General features: G+C 40.3%; 1 protein-coding gene and 1 pseudogene across 2 annotated transcripts in view; both read left to right on the forward strand.

Annotated features, from left to right (window-relative positions):
- Positions 1-25,972, forward strand: part of NAV3 (neuron navigator 3) — a 566,743-nt gene that overhangs the window by 393,271 nt on the left and 147,500 nt on the right. For both annotated transcript variants that reach the window (XM_023749753.1, XM_023749754.1), the window contains 3 exons: positions 4,868-4,983; positions 23,587-23,695; positions 24,346-24,729. In XM_023749753.1, coding sequence (XP_023605521.1) covers positions 4,868-4,983; positions 23,587-23,695; positions 24,346-24,729 — 609 coding nt within the window. The remainder of the gene's footprint in view (positions 1-4,867; positions 4,984-23,586; positions 23,696-24,345; positions 24,730-25,972) is intronic.
- LOC111824956 lies at positions 22,045-22,993 on the forward strand (annotated as a pseudogene).

Raw genomic sequence — 25,972 nt, forward strand, 5'->3', positions numbered from 1 at the left:
ATACAGTATTGATACTTTCCATTTTGGTGGTATCAAATTGATCACTTAAGAGAATGTCTGCCATGGTTTTCTCCTCTAGAGTTATTTTACCCCATTTTTATTTACTAAGTATTTTGAGACTGCATGTAAAAATTCTATTATTTAATCTACTTTTACCCTTATTTAGCATCCATTGAGGTTTCTTGCCTGAATTAATAATTTACTCCAGTGGATGACAAATATTCTATACTAATAAAAGGGTAATATGCTAATTAGACCAGATAGACCGGACATCATTCCGCACGTCCTTCCTGACAAAGCCAGGGTCTGGGCGAAGCCGGCCCGGGTCCCCAGTGCCTGCGGCAGGCCCCGGGCAAAGCTGGCCAGGGTCCCAGGTGCCTGCAGCCAGCCAGAGGGAAGGAAGCCCAGGTCCCAGGTGCAGCAGCTGAGGTAGAGGTGGTTAGGGGCAATCAGGCCTGCAGGCGAGTGGTTAGGGATGATCAGGCAGGCAGGCAGAGGGGTTAGGGGCGATCAGACAGGCAGGCAGAGACGGTTAGGGGCAATCAGGCAGGCAGGCAAGTGGTTAGGGGCGATCAGGCAGGCAGGTAGGTGAACGGTTAGGAGCCAGTGGTCCCAAATTGAGAGAGGGATGTCCAATTGCCAGTTTAGGCCCAATCTCGCAGGAATCGGGCCTAAACCGACAGTCAGACATCCCCCGAAGGTCCCAGATTGGAGAGGTGCAGGCCAGGCTGAGGGACCCCCAACCCCCATGCAGGAATTTCCTGCACCGGGCCTCAGTTTTTAATAAGATTATTTCTTCTACATTTAGGCCCTGGCATTCTACTTTAAGAAAGAGATTTCTCTTTTCATCTCTCTCTCTTTAAATTTTGTGGACTAATGGATTACTATTTGGGGGCAAAAGGGTACGGGAAAAATAGGTTTATAGTTGTTCATATGGAAAATAATACAATAATTAATCAATAATAGCACAAGAATAAACCCTGTGTTTCATGCACTCACAACTGTAAACCTCCTTTTGCCCCACTCTGTAGTCAATGGAACATAGTCTACTGATATTACTATTTGTTTTGATGCTTAAATTTTCTTTGATTTGGCCACTGGAAGCCCCTTCAAGCTGACTTCTTTACCATTATTTTTTGAGAATGCCCCCCCCTTTTTTTTTTGGTTGCAGGTGTTCTAAGTTGATCTTATACCCTCATTACTCTGGCTTCAGCTTTTATCTAAGGAGTCCTGATTTTTTTTTTTTGTACAGAAACCAAGACCTCACTGCTCCTCACTTTTTCTAAATGGATAAATAATATGTTGGTATATAATATGTTGGTATACACACACACACACACACACACACAACACTTCTTTATATCATTACTAGAAGCCCGGTGCATGAATTCATGCACCAGTGGGGTCCCTTGGCCTGGCCTGTGGGATTGGGCTGAAACTGGCTCTCTGACCTCTCCTGAGGGGTCCCAGATTTCAAGAGGGCACAGGCCAGGCCGAGGGACCCCACCAGTGCACAATTGGGGCCAGGGAGGGACACCGGAGGTTGGCCTGCCAGGGAGGGACCATGGGAGGGTTCCAGGGCATGTCCAGCCCATCTCACTCAGTCCCCATTAGCCAGACCCCAGCAGCAAGCTAACCTACCGGTTGGAGCATCTGCCCCCTGGTGGTCAGGGCACGTCATAGCAACTGGTCTACCAGTAGACTGTCTGCCCCCTGATGGTCAGTGCACATCATAGCAAGCGGTTGAGCGGCCTTAATATATCATTAGCATATTATAGTTTGATTGGTTGAATGGCCGACCAGATGACAGGACACTTAGCATATTAGGCTTTTATTATATAGGATTTATCTCATTATCTATTACTATCTATAATAATAAAATAGTAATATGCTAATTAGACCAGACAGCCAAATGACCTTCCGATCAACCTTCCGGACGAAGCCGGGGCTGTGAGGGCTGAGGCAGCCACTGCAGCTGCAAGGGCCGTGCCCCTTGCATGAATTTCATGCATCGGGCCTCTAGTATATAAATATTATATCTGGCCTGGGCCCTGACTGTCATCTATCTGCCTTCCACCAGGAAGGAGGGAAGAAAGCACACCTATTGCTGGTTCTAGAAAGATGTTTGCTTTTCATTCCATTTTGTTAGGTTTGTGGAGCAGGAGCTACAAGCCCATTCATTAATATTGTTGACTCAAACTAGTTCTATTGTACCAACGTTTATTACGATAATCATATCAAGACAAATCCACAGGGAGATTTTTTAAAATATAAATCAATATATAAATCCATATATATAAAATTTGAAGATTGATAGTATCTGGGATTTATTGCTGAGTTCCTTTAAATGGCACATTAACTAATAATTTCTTTCTTTTACCAGTAAAACTTAAGTTATAAAGATTAAAATTTAGTATAGACTAGTGGATATTGTCACATTCAAATATTGTCTGTTATTAACTTCGTGACTGAGCTAACTCTCAGCTAAGGGAACCTGAAATGTAATAAAATACTCAGTGTCCAGAGGCATTTGGATGGAGTTCAATTGTAGGGTAGTGGTTAACAGAATAGTATTTACAGGTTTAAGTATAGCTTATGTATCTACCAGCTTCTTATGTAGGGCAAAACGTTAAACTTCTAGAGGCCTTAATTTATCCATGGCACATACATTGCAGGTATCTAATACATTCTGGCTACTGTAACAAAAATTCTATGTCCTGATTGGCTTAAACAACAAACATTTATTTCTCTTGGAGGCTGGGGAAGTCCAAGATCAAGTGCTGGCAAATTTGGTGTCTGGTGAAGGCCTTGCTTGCTGGCTCACCATGACGTCCTTCTCACCTGGCAGAAGGGACAGGGGAGCCCTCTGATTGCCTGTTTTATAAGGGAACTAATCCCATTCATGAGGGCTCCACTCGCATGACCTAAGCACACCCCAAAGGCTGCACCTCCAAATACCATTTCATTAGGTCTCAGCATATGAATTTGGCGCGGGGGGGGGGGGGGAATCATTTAACCATAGCAGCAGGATGGTTGTGAAGTGTGAGTGACATGCCATAAGTAAAACACTAGGCATAGTACTTGGCACATAGTAAATACACAGGAAATAAACAGGAAACAGTTTTTGTGTTAATCGTTGGTGAAGTCTAGACTTTCAACCACTACAACTCAGTAACAGACACTAGCCCAAAGGGCCTGGCTTATTCGAACTCTAACTAAATTAAATGGAATTGTCGCAAAGCTACATCTTATGGTTGCAATAGGTACTCGTAACATGCCGGCCATCTCATAAATGCCATCTCGTAAATGTGCATGCCTGCGTCTGCTGAATATTTTGAAGGACCATCATGATGCTCACTTTTCTTTTCTAGCAAATATGAGGGAATTACAGTGTCAGTTTATGTGAGAGCAGTGAATGATACCACTGCAATATGTCAAAGTGCACCTTATGATTAGAGAATACCATTGATTCTGAAGTCTTCATAAATTGTTTCCTTAATCAATCCCCACACCTTTTATCTTACTGGAATGAAGCACACCCCAAACAGAAGACCTGCGGGGAGTGTTCAGATAGCTACTGAACCTCTTTGAGCATGTGTATAAATTTTACGTCTTAACCAGTGAGCAATGAGTGTCCCTCTAGATAGGGGAGTTAAAACCTGACTCCAAATAATGAGGTAGAAGTCCTGGTGAAACGGTTGGCTGTGACCTGTGTAGAGCCGAGATCAGGGTCCATTTAGATGTGTATACAAATCAAAGATGACTTCTACGTCCTTTTTGTAATTATTTGAAGTCTACCTCTTCCATGTTCTTCATCACTAATGTCGGTAACTCATATAGGGAATACCATCGAAAATACACTAAAGAAGTTAAAAACAGGGTAAATCAGATGATATCTTGTGATTTAAACCAAAATCACATTAAAGGGTGAATCAGCCAGAACTATGCACTGCCACATTAAAAATAAAATAAAACAATGGCTTCTAAGACATGACCGGGCTGTCAGAAGCATGAATCCTTTTTATAAAGGAGCGTCTCAGGCAGGGGATGTAGGACTCAGCCAATGGAATTGAGTCCTAGGTCTCATATACAGGGGAAGATAGCCACAGTCAGCTCCTGAGGAATACTCTTTAGGATGTTTTTTTCTTTTTCTTTCCTTTCTTTTTTTTTTTTTTTTTGAGCAAAGCAAAAACTCAACTCCCAAAATACATTCTGAATACTCCTTTGCTCCATACGGATTTTCCTAGAGGGAGATACTGTGAATGTGTATAACCAGCGTGGCCACGAGCACTCAGGCTCCTGTGACAGCCGTGGGTCTTGTTCTGATAAGAATTGCTGGCACTGGGCTTAGACAGCCATCATCTCGGGGAACCACTTAATGTGACTCAGCTTCTGTGAGATCAGTCGGCGAATACTGACTGCATGACTCTAAGCCAGCCCTGGCTCCCAGCCAGTGCGCCAAGGCACCAAGACTCCAGGCTTCTTGGCAGGCAGCCAGTAAGCTTTCCCTGGGGTCTCTAATCTCATTACATACTCTCCATTTAAACTTATTCAGCGAGTAATAAAAATCCTAGAAAACTTCAGAGGACTTTCCCGCCTTCCTTTATAGACAGCGGGCTAAGGAAGGCACAGAGGCCCACAAGAAACAAGCCCAAGTGGAATAGAATACAGTAGACTTCAGAAGTCAGCAGGGAGGGGCAGGGAAATTCTCCTATATTCAGACAGCTTTGGAATGCCCCAGTCATAAAGAAAGGCTTACTTACCTCTGTAGGAAACTTTTATATGTCGACTTCTTATAATAAAGAACTTGAATGAGTCCCTGGTAACAGCAATTGCTATTTGTTTCTGTCTTCTTGGTTAATTTCAGAGCACATTCAGAAAATGAAGGTACTTCTTTATCATCTGCTGACTCCTGTACCAGTCCTACTAAGATGGATTTATCATACAGCAAGACGGCTAAGCAGTGCCTTGAGGAGATATCTGGTAAGTAACCTGATTGATGGGTGGGTCAAACCCCAGAATTTTTGAAATATCTCCCTAAGTCTTTTATTAAAATCACATTTGTGCTATCTTATTCCTCTTGAGTGTAAATGGACTGTGTACATCTCATGCTTCACAGATTCTTAGGTATTTGGTTGTTCTGTTTAGGGTGATCTCTTTGTGAAGATTTCTGTAGAAAACAGTAGTGCTTTCAGGGCCTGGTATTTTAAGTAATTGTTGCCTTTGGTCAAATTGAATATAATAAGAGAAAACCTAGAGAATGTTCTATTGTTAATAAGGCAGCCGTTGGATATATTTAGACTTTTTAAAAATATTGAGGATCAGGTGCCAGTGTTCGTTTTTTATGACCAATACAACCTGCCCTATCTTCAGTTCTGTACTGTTGAGAACACTGCAAATGTGTGTTATGGAAAAAATCTAATTACAGAAATATTTTTAAATATATGAATAATGTAAGAAAACAAATACATATACATACCCTAGACACAGTTTGTCAGATACTTAAGTGTATAAAACAGAATTCTCAACTTTAGTCTAATGCTTTTCCTAGGATCCATAAGCCTAAGCATATATGGAAGGCCTTTGGTGTAATTTTATTACATACTAGAGGCTTGATGCACAAAATTCGTGCAGGAGTAGGCCTTCCTTCCCCTGGCTGCCAGCACCGGCTTCCCTCTGGCACCCGGGACCCGGGCTTCCCTTGCATCCCTGGCTTCATCCAGAAGGATGTCTGGTCTAATTAGCATATTATACTTTTATTTTTATAGATAATTTGGTACATGAGTAACTAAGTAAGCTCTTAGTAAAATATACTGCTCCTAAGGGGAAAGAGAGTTTAAGAACATTTTTATCTGTTACTAAGCATAAGGATGCATGGGAGTAGAGATATGTCTGTTATCCCAAAATATCTCTGGCTCAGCCCTTTTCTATTCCAAAGCAAAAACCTGAAATAATTGCTTAATTTAAAATATTACTGTAGTACTCCAAGGATGCAGAGTATTGCCCTGAAGCTCATGAAAGTAACCATATCACAAATTTGGGGGTTAAGAAACCTCCTACCTGGGCTGACCTAAAACATGTTGGCAAGAATTAGCCATCACTGCAATACCCACCAATGGGTATTGACAACAACAATAGCACAGCATCCCAAGTTTCCTTTTGGAATTAACACCAGTGGTCTCATTTAGGCATCAGAGGTTTCGTGTGACTATTACAGAGGGCCATGGCAGGGGGAAGGTAGAAATGGTGATGCCAAAGCATAGCTATGGGGTTGGAATTTGTAGATTTTCCAAATACTTGGGGGAAGTGTTGCCTTTCCCATAGCTCCAGTAGCCCCAGGGGCAAAATGATGATGCATATCCACATTGAAACTAGATATTTTTTAAACCTAGTGTGGCATGAAGATACATATGCTTCATGAATAATCATTCATGAATGTCATCAATATGCCTATAAAATACTAGAGTTCGAACCTGTAAGGGAAAATTCTTTTAGTACAGTTTGGATACTAATCTTATGTGAGTTTCATAAAGGAACATTGTTTTTTTCTGAAATTAATATATTTCTAATTAAATAAATAATCCCTATTTGATTTTTCTCTCATTTCTTATTTTGTCTACCACTAGATTATTTTTTCATATTTCAGGTTAATATATTTATTTAATGTTTTGATCTTTTAATGGGATACTACTTAAAAGTAAAATATAAACTAGACTTTAACATAATATAATATTAGAAAGTGTGTATATTATTTTGTAGCAATAATTAATTTATATAGAATCATGGATTTGAGTTTGTGATTTAGGTGGGAATACAATAAAAGAAAGAAAACCACCCAGCCAGTGTGTCTCAGTGGTTGAGTGTCAACTTATGAACCAGGAGGTCAAGGCTTGATCCCCAGTGTGGGGTATGCAGCAGGCAGCCGATCAATGCTTATCTCTCATCACTGATGTTCTTTCATTCTCTCCCTCTCTATTCCTCTCAGAAATCAATAAAAATATATATTTTTAAAACATAAAATAAGTGCTGAAATGAGGCTCATCTGATTGTGTAATTTCTATTATTATTTGTAGTGAAAATTTCTTTCAATACAAACTTGAAATTTGTGGAAGGGAGATGGTACTCACTGATGGTTAGTAAGCTATACATCGAGTTCCATGATCTGAGACCTCTGGATGAGGGTGTAGCAGTGACCAATGCTGAGAGGATGACCAGCACATTCTGACCTTCTCTTCAGTGATCTTGTCTTCTAATCCTTCCCGAGATGCTTATTCTCATGGTCATACCCTAGATCCAGGCATCTTCAGAATCTGCAACTTCTCTATAAACTGACTTCCATGCACCTCATTTTTGCTGATTACAGCCTCCTCTCTTATCAGTGTTCTTTTTGTTTCCTTACTCCACCACTGGTTCTACCAGGATTTCCAATTCATTGATTCCACTACCCCCCTGAATTCTGTGTATTATTTCTGCCACCCTCTGCGCACCCCCCTACCTAATCAGCTGAATTCCTGTGGTAACTGAATGTAATTTTACTCTTCCATAGTCCCTTACTATGTGTACCGATTAGTAATAGCGGATTTTGTAATCAAAGAAAACACGATAATTTTAAGAGAAACATCAAAAGTGCTTTATTTAAAGTAATGTCCATTGCTAGCTACACATTTCCCCCATCTTTCAGGTAATTTGTGGATACCATCCCAATAGAACTTTTCTTGACAAACCATTCAGAGACCCAATTTTCCACTTCTTCATACGTTTTGAAGTGCTCCTCAGACAGTGCGTGTGCCATCGATCAGAACAAGTGATAATCTGAAGGAGCAAGGTCTGGTGAATACAGCGGGGGGGTTAATAGTTCCCAAGCAAGAGCTTTTAACGTGTCTTTAACTGGTTTTGAAGTGTGTGGTGGTGTGTCATCATGAAGCAAAATTACTTTGCCATGTCTTCAGGCACATTCTTGTCGTTTCACAATCAAAGTGTGGTTCAAATTGATTATTTGTTGTTGGTAGCAATCAGTATTAATAGTTTCACCTGGTTTTAGAAGCTCATAATACACCACACCTTCCTGATCCCACAAAAGGCAGAGCATTGTCTTCTTTCCAAAGCGATTTGGCCTTGCAGTCGATGTTGATGGTTGACCTGGATCAACCCATGATGTTGTGCATTTGGGATTCTCAAAATAAATCCACTTTTCATCTCCAGTCACAATTCGATGCAAAAAAAGACTTTCTTTCATGCCATTGAAGCAACATTTTACTGATGACTTTCTGGATTTCCAATTGTCTTTCGTTCAGTTGATGTGGCACCCATTTTCCTTCCTTTAAAATTTTTCCCATTGCTTGTAAACGATCGGAAATTGTTTGCTGAGCAACGTTTAATCTTTCTGCAAGTTGTTTTGAGTTTGACACATCTTAATCCAATAATGCTTGTAATTGGTCTTCAAACTTTTTCAGTTGACCTGGACGTTCTTTGTCTTTCATCGAAATCATCACTTTTAAAGCATTTAAACCAGCGTTCACAACTATCTTGAGATGGAGCTGTTCACCCTAAGCTTCCCAAAGTATTCAGCAGCACTTTTCTTCAAAATAAAGTAATGAATTATAACTTTCTGCAAATGCTCTTTTTTTGGCACAAAATTTGACATTTTTAAGTGTAAAAATATCTATGATGTTAACACCTTCAGCAAATTTGACATATGAAGTTTTGAAGCTTGTTGTCAATACAACAAAATAGCATACATATCAAATCGCATATATATCAACATATGTGTAACTCCATCTATTGAAAAAAATCCGCATTATTAACCGGTACACCTGGTAACTTCTCACTTCATTGTATGCGTTTGGTGAAATCAGACTTGGTTACATTCAATTCTCCACCTAGTCCATACCAGCAGTGAATGGACTTGGAGAAAACATATCACATGTTGATGTGACTAACTTTACCTTCATGACTACTGATCTCAAGTGAATATTTAGTGCTTCCCAACAGTCATTCTGTATTTCTCTGGTCCATTTACTCTTTTTTGCACTTTTTACTTTATTTTCAAACCTACATATCACGTCTTCCATTATTTCTCTTAACCAATGACGTTGATGTTGACGTCACTGAAAAAAATTAAAGCAGACAGAATTCACAACCCCCTGCTACCACATCTACCCAGGTACAGCATGTGTACCCACGTTCTCTGCCTTTCCTTGGATTATTTTCTCTCCTTCCTCGTTTTAATATCTCCATCTCCACCAAATCATTCTCTTTAGCCCACAGGATGTTACCATCTCTTCAATCTTAATTAAAACAACAACTTTTCTTCAGCCCTTTTCCAGGTTCCCTTCTCTTTCTTATTTCTGTTATTGCCTCTTCATTCTAGCTGCTAGAGAAACCAAAGACCACATAAGCACTTGAATGTATTGCCATGCCCTACTTTAGAATGGCTCACAGGATATTCTTTCTGATACAATATGAGATATGGGAAGAGAAGTGTTCTAGAAAGTAGAAAAATTAATTCTGGCCTCTGCACTGCCATTATTTAGCTGGTCGAATTGTTCCTTGGTACCTGTTTTTGTGATGTGACTGCTATGATGCTTATTAAACTCACAGGATTATTGTGAGATAAGGTTTTATTTTTCCATCCATATTTTTGGTAATTATCATCTGGGATCTTATACATGCCAGGCACGCAAAGCATTGGGAAAGCAAACGGGACTAAGATGTGAGTTCTCTTATAGAAAAGTAAGAGAAAAATACACTCTAAAATGTCAAATAATCAAATTGCTAGGCATATGGGAACAACTAAGTTCACTATAAAGAGTTATATAGGGCTTAAAAGAAGGTCACACATGTATATTTTGGAATTCTAGTGGACAAAGAAATCAGGGAATAATATTTCAGGATGAAATAAGTTCTGTGAAAATAATTGGGGGAAAATTTCTACTTGCCTTATGATTTTCATTAGTTTCTTATCATAAAACAGCATTTTTCTAACTTTATTGAGATCTTGGTAGCTCATGGGTTTTCTAATCCAAAGTTTCACTGCTATTGTTGTTGAACTCTTACTGCTAATAGTGTGGGGGCCTTATAGGGGGTAATTCTGTCCTGCTCCCCAAGTGAAATAGCCTGGATGATATAGAACTCTGATTGAGTTAGCCTTCACAGGATAAGATCCAGCTTTTATAAATTTTTCAAGCCCATACATTTGGGGGGAGTCTGAAAATAATACAAAAATAAAAAATACAAAATGACATATAGTGTTTGGGAAAGGGACTCAAACAGTTAGGAGCCCCATATCTTAAGCACCATGGGCTTCAAAGTGGCATAACTTGAGTCTGGTGTGGTTTTGCCTGATTAGCATCCATTGCCCCATCTGTTTATAGCAGCACCCTGATTTTTTTTGGAGGGGGGCGGGGAGGGGAGACCATGGCCTCATCATTCTGTGTTCACGTGGGCCAAATGAAATTGACCCAAGCAGATCCAATCAGAACAACCGATTCCCTTCACCACAGTCACTCTTTCAGGAATGGACATGTGACCCAACTCAGTTCACTCAAAACCAATCAATCTCAGACTTTTCCTGAGACTATTAGAAAAGAGACACTCGATGTTTTTCACTAGACCTAAAGATAATAAAAATAAAGCTTGGAGCTGCTGGTGGTTACCTTCTCATTCAAGTGAAGCAAACAAACATAGAGGAGACATAAGAGAGTGAAACTGTGAGTTCAAGGTCATTGTAGAAAATGTCTGACTGAGCTTCTGAACGAGGCATCTAAACTATCCCTCCCACCTTCCCTTCAATTTCCTGTTATGGGAAAATCCTTTTTATATTTAAACAAATGTAAATAGCATTCCTATTGCATAACCAGAGAGACATAACATGGAATGTTGTGTGATACTATTAAGGAACAAACTTGAGGCAGATTTGTTAGAAGGATTCACTAAGTTATCCTGGAAGCTTTCCTGTTCCTGTTTTCGACTGAGCAGTAACTTAGGTGAAGCTATGAAAACACAGTGGAAGTTAAAATTGTAGTTAAATTATGGTGTGAAGATAAACGTCAGAAATGAGGGACACACAATAAAATGGCATACTGGAAAAAACTCAAAACTTTCACAAGTCTTACATCCCTCCAAAGTCCTTATGTATGTATCATTCTATTTCTTACTATTTGTCATGTTCTTAGGAAAACTAGTGATATTTACCTGATCTGAACATGATGGTTCTGATACCATTGTAATGACCTGGTTATTAATTAATAACTGGAAAGAAGCAAAAGAAAGCTGCAATTTAGATGCATGCCCATTATGGTCTAGGCCAGTGGTCGGCAAACTCATTAGTCAACAGAGCCAAATATCAACAGTACAACTATTGAAATTTCTTTTGAGAGCCAAAATTTTTAAACTTAAACTATATAGGTAGGTACATTGTTATTAACTTAATTAGGGTACTCCTAAGGCTTAGGAAGAGCCACACTCAAGGGACCAAAGAGCCGCATGTGGCTCGCGAGCCGCAGTTTGCCCGACCACGGGTCTAGGCCTAGGTGATGTGGGAAGGTGCTTGTCTGTCAGCCATACCTGGGAGCAGGGCATTGGCCAAAGTAGGCCTGGCCACTGCAAGCATGGGAAAATTTGATATTTAAGTCTCTCACTGCTTGCGGGGCTCTCACGCTCTGCACTTGCCCACATGGCTCATGGCCACGTGGACCCCACACACAATGAACTAATGGACTAACCAGCCTGATGCTACAGGGGACCCAGCACCACCATGGAATGGAAACTCCGGACCCTGCCTTTGCTGGTAGCTCTACTGAAGCCCCAGCTACACATTTTCCAGGACAGGTTTAAGGAAAATGGGATTTTAAAAACTGAGGAATATAATTTCACGCAAATAAAAGCCATTCATTCTCCCGTGCAAGTCGTAGAACATTCTTTTTCTCAAGGTATTGCAAGAACCCCACCCCCACTAGTGTTCAGAGAAGTGCCCTTGGTGCAATCCTCCACTAATGATAACATACAGTGAAATGCATTACGTAATGTGTGGCAAGGAGTGAGTGAGATTCTCGCTTCCAGCCTATCCTTCTAAGATTCATGCCATCACCTTGATATCACAAATCTGGCTGAATTGACAGTTCAGATTCTACAGCTTTGGCTGGGGTCTTATTCTCACATTCATTGACAAAAGGAATCTGGCCCCAGGGACCATCCCTTTCATCCAGTGCCAGGAGATCCTGCCAAATGTAAAGTGAGCTTTATGTTTCATTCCACTAGAATCATTCAAGAAAGTTTTTAGATTTTTTTCTACATAGGTTCACACTTGCCCTTTTTTGCATAAGATCATCTGCCAACATGTATGACATTTGTTTAATGCACTTTTAACCTTTATCTAGAATTTATATTCAACTGAAAAACATTACTAGATGCCAGACTGGCTCAGTATCACCAAAGCTGGCTTGTCGTTTGTAAAAAAAAAAGTCATAAAATAAGTGGATGAATTCAGGAAATCGTTTTAAAAGTGAGAATTTCATTTAAATAGAGAGATAAGCTAATGGTTGCATGTATTATTTCTGACCTACCAGACTTCTCATTGAATAATGAGAAATATCTGCTACTTAAGACCTTTGTATATAGTCACTTAAGTTGCCTTTTACTTGAATGCTTAGAAAGATTAAGAAGATTGAGCTGGGGTAATTTAAGTCAGTTTAGATCTTTTACGTAAATAATCACTTTAAAATTATGTTTACTAAAGAGCTGAAAAGATTTCCAATTCAGAACAGAATAGAAACTTTAGGTCTATTAGAAACTTTACTTTGTTTTAGGTCTTGACAAAATTAGAGTGATTTGTTTTTTCATATTGATTGGTCTTATTTGTCTCCTATGCATTTAGGCTTCTTCTTTCACCTACATCCATTTGTGCATGTGAATTCCAAGAAGTATAAATACAACACTCATGTATAAATATACACCCAAAGTAAGCAGAAATAGCTGCCTCTAGAGAAGCAGTATGTGGGTTCTTTGCTATTGTTCAGGGTATATTTATGAACTGATGTATTTTCAGGGTGAAAAACTACTGTGATTACAAATTGACAACAATATCTTTAAGCAAAAAAAAATAAAATGCTATGTTGATGTTTTCTCCATTTGGGTTATTTCTTTAAAATAACCAGCCCCTCCTTACTTGCTCCATTAGACTTAGCCAAACCCTTTCTGGGTTGGCCCTGCAGGAAGATTATATTTCCTGCCCCATTGAGTCAGAGTGGACCATGTGATTTGATTTGGTCAATGAATGTGAGTGGAAGTGTGACACGGGCCATTCCCAAGCAGAAGCTTTAAAAGCCATTGCTTGGATTGCTTATTTCTTCCCTCTCTCACGAGATCAACATGTCTCTGAGGGTACCTGGATCAAATAGGCAGGCTGCGTAGAATGGACATGAATGTGCATCTATGTTTTGTTTTGTTTTGTTTTGTAAGACACTGAAATTTGTAAGTTTGTCAATGCAATATAACTTAGTCTAAACCAGAATTTCTCAACCTTGGCACTATCCCCATTGGAGTCTGCATAATTCTTTATTGGGGGGGGGTGTTTCCTGTCATGTAGGATGTTTAGTGTTTAGCAGCATCATTGGCCTCTGCCATTTAGATGTCAGGGGCATCACACATCGCAGATATGACAACCAAAAATATCTCCTGATATTGCTGAGGGAGCCAGTTAAAAATCACCCCCAGGGGAAAAACACTAGTCTTAGCTCAATAGTTCTCAAAATGGGGTCCCAGAGCCAGCAATGTCTGTATGACCTGGGAATATGTAAGACAAGCAAAGTCTCAGGCTCCTTTCAGACCCACTGAGTGAGGAGGGGTGGGGCTGAGGCCCAGCAAGCTACATTTTAATAAGCCCTCCAAGAGGTGTGAACATTAAAGTTTAAGAACCACTGGCCTAAGATGGATGGCACACAAGCACCCTTGTATAAACAAGGGCATAGTTATTATACACAAAATAATTAACTATATTAATTATTTTTACTAATATACACAAAAAGTTAACTATATTGACATTGAAAGCATAAGGATTCGCTGGTTGTGAATCTGTAAGACTTTAGAGTACATGACAATATACCAGTGTAATACCTTTCAGACAAATTGAAGTTTTAGAACTTCACCAAATTTACCATGGTCTCATAGCCTAGCAATTCATTGAGTCACAATAACTAAAAATAAAGAAAAAGTCCTGATTAGAAATCCAAATAGAAGTGGCATTTTGATCCTTAAAAAATATTTAGAAAATGATGTTTTAGAACATCATTGATATAATTTGACATTTGTGTCTTCATTTTATTTGAACACATTTTATATAAGTACAAGTTATTTTTTAAAGAGCTAACATTGAGGATCAGTATTTATAACTTGCAGTTTTGTGTGTTTAATTGAAAATTTTTTTATCACAACTAATTGCTGTTCTTTCCATCTAATTCCCTTTTGTGCATCTGTGTAGAATGGATCTAGGTATAGTGTGCCCCGAGCCTGAGCATAAGGAATAGTTAACCTTGCAAAGTAGATTGTCATCATATTTAAAAGTATAGGCAATATACAACAATATGCTAATTTATGTAATTAAGAGATTGGGTACTTCAAGTAGTTGATTTTTCTGAGGTGAAATATCAGAATTAATTTAATCATATTAGTGCAGACAATGATAGGGATTTATAAATCAATTTCAATGACATGTGAATATTTCTTTATATTTCTTCACTTTTCCCCTCTTAATAAAGAATGCTTATGGACAGAAAACCTCAAAGGTTTCTCTTTAAATACTTTCCCCTTAGCTCTCAGTAGTATACATGGTCTCTACTATACCTGGTAAGTATTTTAAAAGTTTTCCTAAAATTAGAATTTCAGGATTGTGGTATAGTACAGGATAGATGCAAGATATTTATCTTTGTTAATTTTCTGTTTTTATCAAAATATTAAAAATTTGGTTATTCGGCAGTAGATTTATGGACTAGACTAGGAAAAATGCTCGATATCAAAAGATATATTGTACATATTATGTTTTTTATCACATCATTATGTTCTACACACTTGGCCATAAACTTTCAGTTTTATGCTTTGAGTAAAAATATTGTTGGGGGGGGGGAACCTTTTGTGTAAGTGTTTTGTTTTGTTTGCTATTTTTTTATAGAAAGAAATCATAAATTTTTTTTGTTCCATTAGGATTTTCCTAAATAGCTCAGAATGAAAAGCCCTTGAATGTGTACAAGATGAAGTGAAGTCTTTTCCTTTAAAGCATTATCTGTCAGCCGGGATGTCATGCTCCGTTTTTTAGGTCCTTTACACTCTTGAATTTGATTTGTGCTTTTACAGCACAAATCCCAACATTCAGAGGCAGCTCTGCCTGCTTCAGCTGCCTGGAGCTAAAGAGAATTAGTCTGTCATTCTCGGTGTCGGGGAGTGAGCGCTGTGTGTGTGAGTACTGTGAGTGTGTGTGTCCACGTCGGAGACCGGGTGGCCAAGAGTGATTTAAATGTGCATGGGTTAATAGTACAGGCTCTCATTCAGCCTTGGCTTTGAAACCTGTGGCATTTGAGGCTGGACAGGCGCTTCGGTGCCGCTGGTTTAATTTAGCACTATGTTTGCTGCCATGGCAGCCAGCAGCATCCACTGCAGCAGCAAGGAAGAGCCATAGATCTGGGAATGCAGGTGGAATACTAAAATGCGAGACGCTCGCGCAGGGCTGGGCTTCAGTGCTTAATTTCTGCTCTTACGGGGCTCTGATGCAGAGGCGTACATGCTGCTCCGTCAGCTCATCGGGAGTCAGGGGCTGCAGACCTAAATCAGTGAAGGGCTGCTGAGAGGTGGAAAAAAAAAAAGCGAGAGACATAGCTGGTGCTTCACCACCTCGCGTTTGGGAGCACAGAAGCAAGGGAGGGAAATGCGGACCCATCGCCCTGCTGAGACCTGCGATTGGAGGAAGATGGGAAAACGTAGTTGGCTTCCTGTGCTACTTTTCAGCTGGAGCAGTGTCTTTGGTGAACTCTTTTCTGCTTCAGATGTTCGAGCAAAATATCTGTAAGTACTGCTGATTCAGGAACTGATGTAGCAAGCTAACGTGTGGCCAGCGACTTAATTGTGCTATCGCTCTGGAATCTTATGTGAACGCTTGAGCCTGCCTGCGCTTTTATTGAAGTGCACGTGTCAATTAAAAGCAAAAAGGCCAGATGCCATCTCAGTGCAAAGAGACGATGTGAAGTCCCATTGAAAAGAAGAAACCACCAGAAGAACCATGCAGCGGCCGGCTGAACTCTCTGTGTTTCGAGGCAAAGGAGTAAGGAGGAAGGGAGCTTGCCTTCAGAAACAAAAGTCGCTGACCAATCTTTCCCTCACCAGTGAGGGGGAGAGGAGACCCACTGTGCGCATTTCCAACTGGTTTGGAAATGCTGCCAAAGCCAGCCAGAGGGAATCCCACTATGCGGAGAGGCCCTCGCTGTCCAGGTTCCTCTCGCGGTCCGTGCAGTCCCTGTACCACCCCAGCAGCTCCGGGGCCTGGAGCCTCCTGCCTGCCAGCCAGTCAGGCAGCGAGGGCTTGGGGGACTGGTCTTCCAGAAAAGCCCTGGAAGGTGAGAGTGATGAAGATAGCCGGTCTGAGGATGAAAACGGCTCCTCCAAGCCAAGCAGCATCAGCAGGAGCTGGGCCGAGGAGGAGGGAGAGAGCTGCCTGCGGGAAGGCACAGCCCACCTGGACGAGGACGTGATCCTTACCATGCTGGGCGACCTGGAACAGGCGCTTTACACTGACTTCTTGGGTAAGTCAGGTTTGCTCTTAACATGAGGATGGCGTTTGAAGAAGCTGCACATTTGCATGATCCCGGTGTCTTCCGTGCTTCCGACTGATGTTTTTAAACTGTAGTTACTCAAAAAAAAATTTTTTTTAATTCCTTGTTTCTAGAAATTATTTTCTTTGTAAAGCTGCGTTGTGATAACCAGGGGTGAAGTCTGTTTGGAGAAAGTAAATAGCACCAATCTGCTCTGGGCGTTATTGGCCTTGGCATCCAGTACCTTCTAGACATCTATAAGAAAGCGTTCATATTTTAAGACTCCAAACATGTTTCTTTTAATTTATTTTATTGATTTTTTTACAGAGAGGAAGGGAGAGAGATAGAAACATCGATGAGAGAGAAACATCGATCAGCTGCCTCCCGCACACCCCCTGCTGGGGATGTACCTGCAACCAAGGTACATGCCCTTGACTGGAATCTAACCTGGGACCCTTCAGTCTGCAGGCTGATGCTCTATCCACTGAGCCAAACCAATTAGGGCTCCAAACCTGTTTTTACTTAGTCATTATTGGGGACTTTTTATTCAACTTCTCTCAAGGGAACCTCACCCCAGGTCTATAAGGAAGAAGGAAGGGCCTCGTGAGTAAATTTTCTGTATAGTCAGGTGTTTCCTCTACTGCCTCAGTGGCACGTGGCCCTTGTCTAGACCTCAGTGACAAGCACCATGAATCTAGTAACACTAAAAATGCGGAGGCCTCTCTTGACAGCTTTACTCACATACATTTTGGGGTGTTGTTGTTTTTTTTCGGTGGTTGGCAAAAATGCTCCTAAGTGTGTACATTTAAACTGCTGTGTAGATAATGGAACTGTTTTTATACTTTACAAACTAGGCCTTTTTGATTACATGGCTCTCAATAGTAACTTCCGAGATTATCTTTAACTAGATATGAAGATGTCTGAAGTTATTTTTCAGTTTTGTGATTAAACTTTAACTGCCAGTTTGCCACTTGCCTGAATAACCAAACGAGATACATTTTAATTTGTATGACTGAATTCAGTGCTTTACCGAAGGGTATTTACATCATAAATAGTCCCTTATTCAAAAATCCACAAGTGCTAAACCATTAAACTCGTATTTTATGTCAATGTGTGTTTTCACAAAGTACTTCATAGAGGACTCCTTAAATTGGAAAGAATTGAACCCAACCAGTTATCTCTTTGTTTCTGATTCCTACAACTGATGCTAAATATAGGCTTGCCTTTATTCTTTCTGTGGGCCCTTCTGTTAGAAGATACTGTATGGGTTTTTCTGGAATCTTAGTGAACCAGCTTTAGAAGCACAAAGCTTAGGGAGACAGCAGAGGCAATTACTGCTCAATCTTTAATGTTAGTTTGGCTTCAAAAGAGTAATGTGTCCCCAGCTGCGGAAATGGTGATTTCTGAATCTGAATACACCAGGTGCTCAGAGGTTGAAGATTTGCTGCTACACCATTGTGTGATTTCTGCCGTGAACTGTTCTTCCCAAGAGAACAGTGTGCAGTACAAAGGCAAGGCAGGGAGCCCTGACCCTTAAGTGTCTTTTCCTTTCTTTGCTTCTTGGGAATTGTAAAACCTATGATATTCATCTCTTGCCTTTAAAATGGAAGCATTTGTCTTGTTCTAAGTACTTCTTATGTAAGTGTTTTCAAAAATGAACAGAGAGCCTCCCCAGACAGTATTGGTTGGTTGCTCTGTGAAGGTATAGCATGCTGTGGGTGGGTGCATATAGGACACATGGCTTTCTGTGCATAAGGAACTTGGAGCATTACTGTTGGAGGGATTCTCTCAATAGAAATCTGTGTATTCCAGGGTTTTTAAAGTGAGCTTCTACTGACTTTGTGGGATTATTCTCTTTAAGCCATTTTTTCCACTTATACCAGTACTCAAAAATGCAAATGAGAAAGTAGGAGGAAGAGTTTTATTCAAATAGCTCTGATATGAATAATCATAGCGGGATAATGAAGCATCCAATGCAATTCCCTAAATACTTGATGCATGTTAAGTTGGTGGATATTTGCAAGCCCATAGCCCACAGGAATTTCAGGGTTTCTGCCATGTGACTGACTAGGTTCTGCTTCTGGCTCAAAATGGCCTCTTCTGACTTAATTTTTGGGCAGGGTTCCTTGAGTTTCAACTCTTCACTCTTGGATATCCTAATAAACCAGACAGACTAGGGACTATACTATAGCTCTATAAGAATATATTTAAAAGCTAACTGATGAGACGAAAAATTTCAAATCACTGTTGAGGTCCTCCACAAAATTAGGGTTATTTCTCAAAATAAATCAGGGAGCTGTTCTCTAAATAATAACACTTGTAATGTGGATAGTGTAGAGGACATCATTCTCTGAATCAGGTTCTTTCAGATGTAATTTGATTTCCTATTAAAAGATGACAGTGCTGGCAGTGTTAATTACAATGTGTGTAATTAAAGCCTAGAAAATAAGAGCAGGGCCACACAGATTAAACGGTCTGTCTGCCAGTAAGTAAAATTGCAGAAGCACCAAATGGAGCCTGTTTTTCTGTGCCCTGCTCACAGAGGAGACCTGACAAGCATGAGAGCAGTTTGCACAAACAATGACAATTCTGAGTGAGTTGCAGAATATGCTGTCCTGGAAAATGGGTGTAAGCCCTCACTATTGGGTCTGATACTTACAAGGCTTCCTTCAAGAATCATATTTGGCTTTGGGATTATGGAAGTGAGATGGAGACAGCATTTTTGTGACTAAGTAAATTCTTCCTATGCAATTTTCTGCTAACTTTTGTAACTAAAGACTGAGTTTATTTGTGCTTTCACATTTGACCTTTTGAATTGTAATTTCCTTGGAGCATTACTGTTGGAGGGATTATACCTCTAGACATTATTTGGATACAAATTTATAGGATATTTCAGACCTGAGCAGTCTTTAGGGGGTTTGTAAGTGCATTTAAGCATATCTTATATTTTGTAGGTCATTGAGAACATCTACTGGAACACATTTTAGTTTGGTTACTATCTTTCATGACACGAATGAAGCAGCAATTATGTTTTGCTCAATAAGTGCTGGGAGGAAAAGGTCCATCAGTGGTGCAGTGTCATGAGTTGGTATCATACCGAGACAAACCAAAGAGGGGTTGGCTAGGGTTCTGAAACCTGAGGGAAACTATGCAAACAAATAATGGAATGGATTCAAATGGAAGACTCCAAGGATCTTAGATGCCTGTTGGATTGGAAGAGGAACTTTTTTAAAGATGAAAATGTGAAAAAAAATTGGTAAAATTGAACCTCTGAAAATATAATATTCTTAAAGTGTATACAAAACAAATATTGAAAATCGTTCTCAAATATGAATGTATTAATATTATGCCAATTGGCAAGCAGTTGAGATTCACTTAAAAGTTCTCCCAGAGGGAAGGGTATCAGCGATAGAGAACATATAATAGCGCATTCCAGGACCTTGTGTAAGGTCAGCGACTTGTACTCCCTTCTCCCTCCAAAATAGGATCATCTCAGTACTGTCCTTTAAGACTTCTCATCTCTAACCCTCGCTGAGAAGCAAAGGCTTCCATACTGTGTGACGTCTTATGAACACAGGCTTTAGTGCTTCTCCAAATCTGCCTCTTCACCGTTTCTTGTGTCCACTTTGAATAAAATCTCTTCTTTACCTCAGCCTTTCCTTTGATGTAATGATATTGTTGCTCTGCCCTTCAAGATTTTCCTTACCAAACACTCCTTTTTCTTCAGGGTTCTGCCAGATTATTTAGAATTCAAAGGTAGACTTCTTTCCAGCTCTCTCCCCAATAGGCTGTGTTATTTTTATGAAGAGAAGGGTGGAAAGAATTTCCAGGGAGGATATGGTTAGAGTTCTGAGTTTAAACAAATGTTCATCTATAAGGTTAGAGATGGCGTGACTTGAATTAGAGCAGGAAAGGTTTATGCCATGTGCATGAGGGCACAACATGTGTTCTACGATTTCTTAAAAATAGATCTACTCTAGGGAAATTTTTCAGTACTTTCTAAGTTTGAAATCATAATGCTTTTGAGCATATTTTAATCATTTGACTAATTTGTAAATTGAAAGGAAGAGATTTATAGACTGGCAGCAGAATGGTGGTTGTCTTGGCAACCATCCAGAAAGAGGAACAATGAACAGTGTAGTGATATTTGGCTGAAGAAGAAAATAGGAGAATTAGCAGGAGCTAATATGTGAGTGACTGCCGTGGAAAAGATCATGTCAAATTGTTCAGTTGGTTTCAGAGCCGCTGGGACACTGGGTGGAAGTTAAAGGGAGGCAAATTATTCCTGTCCTTAGAGATGTTTTTACATTTAGATGGATCTACTATCAGAAGGATAATCTTTTCCTGGGAAGGAAGAAACCTCTTGGAAGTTTCAGGCCGGGACATCAGGCCGTCTCCGTAGTGAGACAGAAATGAGCTCGTTCATTGGCTAAGGGATAAGGCGAGACAGTCTCTGAAATCCCCACCCTACGATTATAAGTGTTAGACGGCACATTTGGTGTGCATTTTTAAAAATCTGGCATGAATACTGTAGAAGAAAATTAACAGGTTGCATATCTACCTATACTCTTACAACAGATTATAGATATGCATCTTGAGTTTCTGTATGACAGTTTCCATAGTGGAATTTAATGAATGCCATTTTTTAACTTCACTTTTCCTTCTCTTTTTCTTTTACTTCCATCAGCTTTCTGTTCCCTCCCCTTCCTTCCCTTTACTTTTCCCCCTCTTAATCCATTTGTTTGAATTCCTTCCTTCTTTTCTTCTTTCTTATTAAATTTTCTCATCATTGGACATCTTATTGAGCCTAAATTAAACAGAATAAAAGCTGTTTTCCCTACTCTCTTGCCATATTATTATCCAGACACATTAGCTTCCAACAGCCACTGGCCTGGGAAGTATTGCATGGCCACAAACAAATGGTTCAGTGGCACCTCTGCCCCAAATGACAGTAGTGGTTGTGAAAGGCCTGCATCTGTCACTCTGGAGGAGCTGTTTGTCCCATGCGCTTTATGCACATTTTCAGTTCGGCCTATGACATTACTGGAACTCTAGTGTCACATGTGGGTGTATGTTTTGTTCCCTGTAGAAAGAGGAGACATAATTGAAAATACAGCTCTCCAATGCTGTAAGTCTTGGCCCATGAGTCTAGTAGAATAAAAGACTTAACCAGGTATTGTTTTGGCCAGATTGCATGTCCTCTGCCTCTGTGCCTCCTCCCCAGAGGCCCCGCTGCTGCCCCTGGGCCAACATGGGCCAGGAAGAGGAGCTGCTGAGAATCGCCCCAAAGCTGGAGAAGGTGGTAGCTAGGATGAACATGGAAGGGAGCCTCCACCTTCTGAAGAAGCGGAACAGCTGCCAGATGTGCACCAGTTACTCAGACAACCAGGATTAGCGTCCCTATTAATGGGCTAAGCACTACTTAGATAAGCAGGTGGTGTCCTTGGCCAAAGTCCTCACCAAAAACTGGAAGTGGCTAGTGGACTCCCCTAGACTCCCCAAAGGAGAAAAAAAGGAAAGGAAAGAAGCCAAGAAAAAAGAAAATGGGCTGGACTCTTGCAATTGGAAGCCAGAGGCAGGCCTTTCTCTTCCAAGGATAAAACAAGGGGAAGAGCCCAAAAGCCATCGATGGAAGGATGAAATGGCACATCAGAAGTGGAGACCCCCCCAAAAAAACACCCCAGCAGCCCCTTGAGCTCTACCTGGGCTCCCTCCTCCTGGCTCCCTGCTTTCTCACGGGGACTCTATCCTGTACAGTGTGTGAAGACGCTCTCTGAGGCCTTGACAGCAGATGACAAGGACTATGGAGTCACTGTCAAGATGGCATCAGAAATCAAAGATGATATCTACCAGGAACTCAAGAGCTGAGACATGAAGTACTGGAACCATGTGCACAGCTGAATCAGCAACCTCAGGGACCCCAGGAACCCTCTGCAGCGGGCCATGCTTCCAGCCTCGTTGCCAATATGACAGCAGAGGAACTGGTCAGTGGTGAGCTGAGGGAATTGAGGATCACCATGACCCAGGGGGCTCTCTGTGAGCAAGAGATGGCCAATACCGGCGGCACCTACACTGACCTCTTCCAGTGCAGCAGAAGCAGGAAGAACTGTACTTATAAGCAGGTGCAGCACAGTGCCGATGAGCCCAACACTACCTTTGCTTTAAGCAAGGAGTGTGGCAATCTTTGGATGTTCCCCTGATAGGACTGCCAGGCAGGGTTTCAATGAACAAGGTGAGGAAGAACTAAGAGAAAGCACTAAGCCATTGTAACTGGAGAAAAAATTAAAATTAAAATGGAGGAGGTGAAAAAGATATTGTTCCTATTAGAAAAGGCTTCCATGCTATCATCTTATCTCAGAGTCCAAATATGTTCTTGATTCATAAGGCAAGTTTGTCTCAACTATTCGGAGTACACTTAGAAGCAGGTAATTATAGAAATAACTAGGGTCTAAATAAGGTCATATTTTTAAATTAAGCTCAGTAACATGGAGTAGTATACACTGCATTTCCAAATGACTCTCTCATTTTGCAGTGATTAAGGTCATAGACCTATAAAGTATTATTGCATTATCTCCACCTCGAATTATTACTTATAACATTACATTTGTTTCTATTCATATTTTATTTGTAGAAAGAAGAATTATACTTTTTAGGTGATATTATTCATTTGGAATTTCCTATCTATCATTTTACTTTTAAGGAAAAAAATTTATATTATTTATATATGTGTATAATTATTCTCAGGACAGTAAATGACAAGAATAACAAGTGAATTATTGTGTTACTTCTCTAGGTGAAGACCCTGAAACAAGAAGAATGAGAACAGTGAAAAACATAGCAGACTTGAGGCAGAATTTAGAAGAGACTATGTCCAGTCTCCGTGGGACCCAGATAAGCCACAGGTTTTTTGTGTTGTTTTTTTCTCAATTCTGCATATAGTAAAGAAAAAAAAATTACCATTAGGCACTTAACTTCTTATAATGATAGAGAAGGAATTTTAGTTTTCCTTTACTATTTTCTCACTCAAATTTTACATGACAATCAATGGGTTACTTCTCAGCACATACATGGGGACTTTTTTTCTCCTATCCACCTTTTTTTCAGTGTAATTTCCCATTCAAACTGAATTCACTACTGAAACTACCACCATCACTTTGAAGTAGACTTTTATGCCCGTGGAAGTTGCTATTTAAATGCATCTGAGAAAGAGTGGTAGAGAGACTTTCAAACATCATTGAGCTAATTTCCAGAATAGGGTAAATTCAGTGTTTGTTGAGAATGTGGAACAATGGTTTTTTTGTTTTGTTTTTTTCATCTAAAATCTAATAATGGTCTCTCTTGAAAGCAAAAAACTGCAAATGAATGCCCTCTCCCGCAATTTAACATCTACAGAGGTGTTTAGAATCTCATTATGAATGTATAATTTGGCTTTCCTGAAAATAACGTTCTGCTAAGAAATGACTCTGAATTCTGGCCTTTCCTGTCTTGTGCCTTCGTGGTCAATGGCTCCATGTGAACCATAGTACCATTGTTTCTCCATTTTATTTGACAGCACCCTGGAGACAACATTTGACAGCACTGTGACAACGGAAGTGAATGGAAGGACCATACCCAACTTGACAAGCCGTCCCACCCCCATGACCTGGAGGCTGGGCCAGGCGTGTCCCCGACTTCAAGCGGGGGATGCTCCCTCCCTGGGCGCTGGCTATCCTCGCAGCGGTACCAGTCGGTTCATCCACACGGACCCCTCCAGGTTCATGTACACAACGCCTCTGCGTCGAGCTGCTGTCTCTCGGCTGGGAAACATGTCACAAATTGACATGAGTGAGAAAGCAAGCAGTGACCTGGACATGTCCTCTGAAGTCGATGTGGGTGGATATATGAGTGATGGGGATATCCTGGGGAAAAGTCTCAGGACGGATGACATCAACAGCGGGTAAGTGACCCTGGGTGCTCCCTCACAGAACTCTGTAAAGAGGAAAAGTGGTCCACTCAGATGCATTGGTTATAAAAAGAGTGTATAGCTTAGTTCACGAAGGCATTAGAAAAGGTGAGAAATCTAAGGTATTGGGGTATTCAGGTCCTCTCTTCTGCTCATTCGTGAAAAGTACAGTATCTAAAATTTCTAGAAAATCTTTTCCTTACAAGCCATTAAATTTTTCTATTCTTAGTTCAGAGAAACACGTGTCCTGTGTTTTTCAGAGTGATCTTTCACATGCTTCTTAAATAAGAGATTTTGTAGAGAAGGACAAGGGAAGGAGACAGAAGGACGTTTGCTGAGCAGCTTGATTTTTAGGGGCTTGTCAAAGCTGCCTTTGCTTTGAGGTTCACATATTTTCTAGCACTCTTAAATTTTGCAACTCCAATCTAACTTGAGGGAAAATCATTTTAGAGTTCAATGTTTCCGTCGATTTGTTGTGATGATATCAGATTTGCTTCTTTCTCTTAATCCCTGTTTTCCTCATCTTTCCTATTAGATTCCCCAAAAAATGTTGTGATTATAAAACTCTTAAAGTATTTTGGCAATTTGGAATATTTAGTTCAATCTGTGATGAGCCTCAATGGAGGCAATAGGATAGTTCTATTAATAGACTTTTATTAACAATTGTAATTGCCCTTTTGAATACTTCTTGTTACCTATTACACTGTTGTTAAAGATACTGATTCATTTAACCTTCCACCACCAGCCTTTAGGAGGTATTTTTGTACATGCTTGTTTTACAGATAGGGAAATTGATCCTAATCAGACCCAATTGTTTATGCTAAGGAAAGACCAGACTGGCATTAGAAATCGGGTGTGTCTGACTTCAAAACCAAGGCTCTGTGAATGCAAGGAAAAGCTTCCCAATTAACCTTACTATATTTTTTCATGTGAGTCTGGGTTTTGACCTACCCTTTATCCTTATACATCTGAGAGGACCAGTGTCAGAAATCATTCTTCTACATGACTAACCCTTCCTGACTTCATTCCTGAAAAGCTTGTTTGAAGGGTGACAAGACCTAAAAAGTACAAAAGAGATTAAATCAGATTCATAGCTCTGCTCTGATATCCTGATAGCTACCAGTGCATTCCAGGTAGCTGCCTTACCGGAGTTTCTAACGATTTATAATTAGGGAGACAGATTATGGTCAATTAAGGTAGAAAGTAATTGAGTTGCCACTGGAGTCAGAGTTCCTCA

The sequence above is a fragment of the Myotis lucifugus genome, unplaced genomic scaffold, assembly GCF_000147115.1.
Source record: "Myotis lucifugus unplaced genomic scaffold, Myoluc2.0 scaffold_9, whole genome shotgun sequence".
NCBI classification, from domain to species: Eukaryota; Metazoa; Chordata; class Mammalia; order Chiroptera; family Vespertilionidae; genus Myotis; species Myotis lucifugus.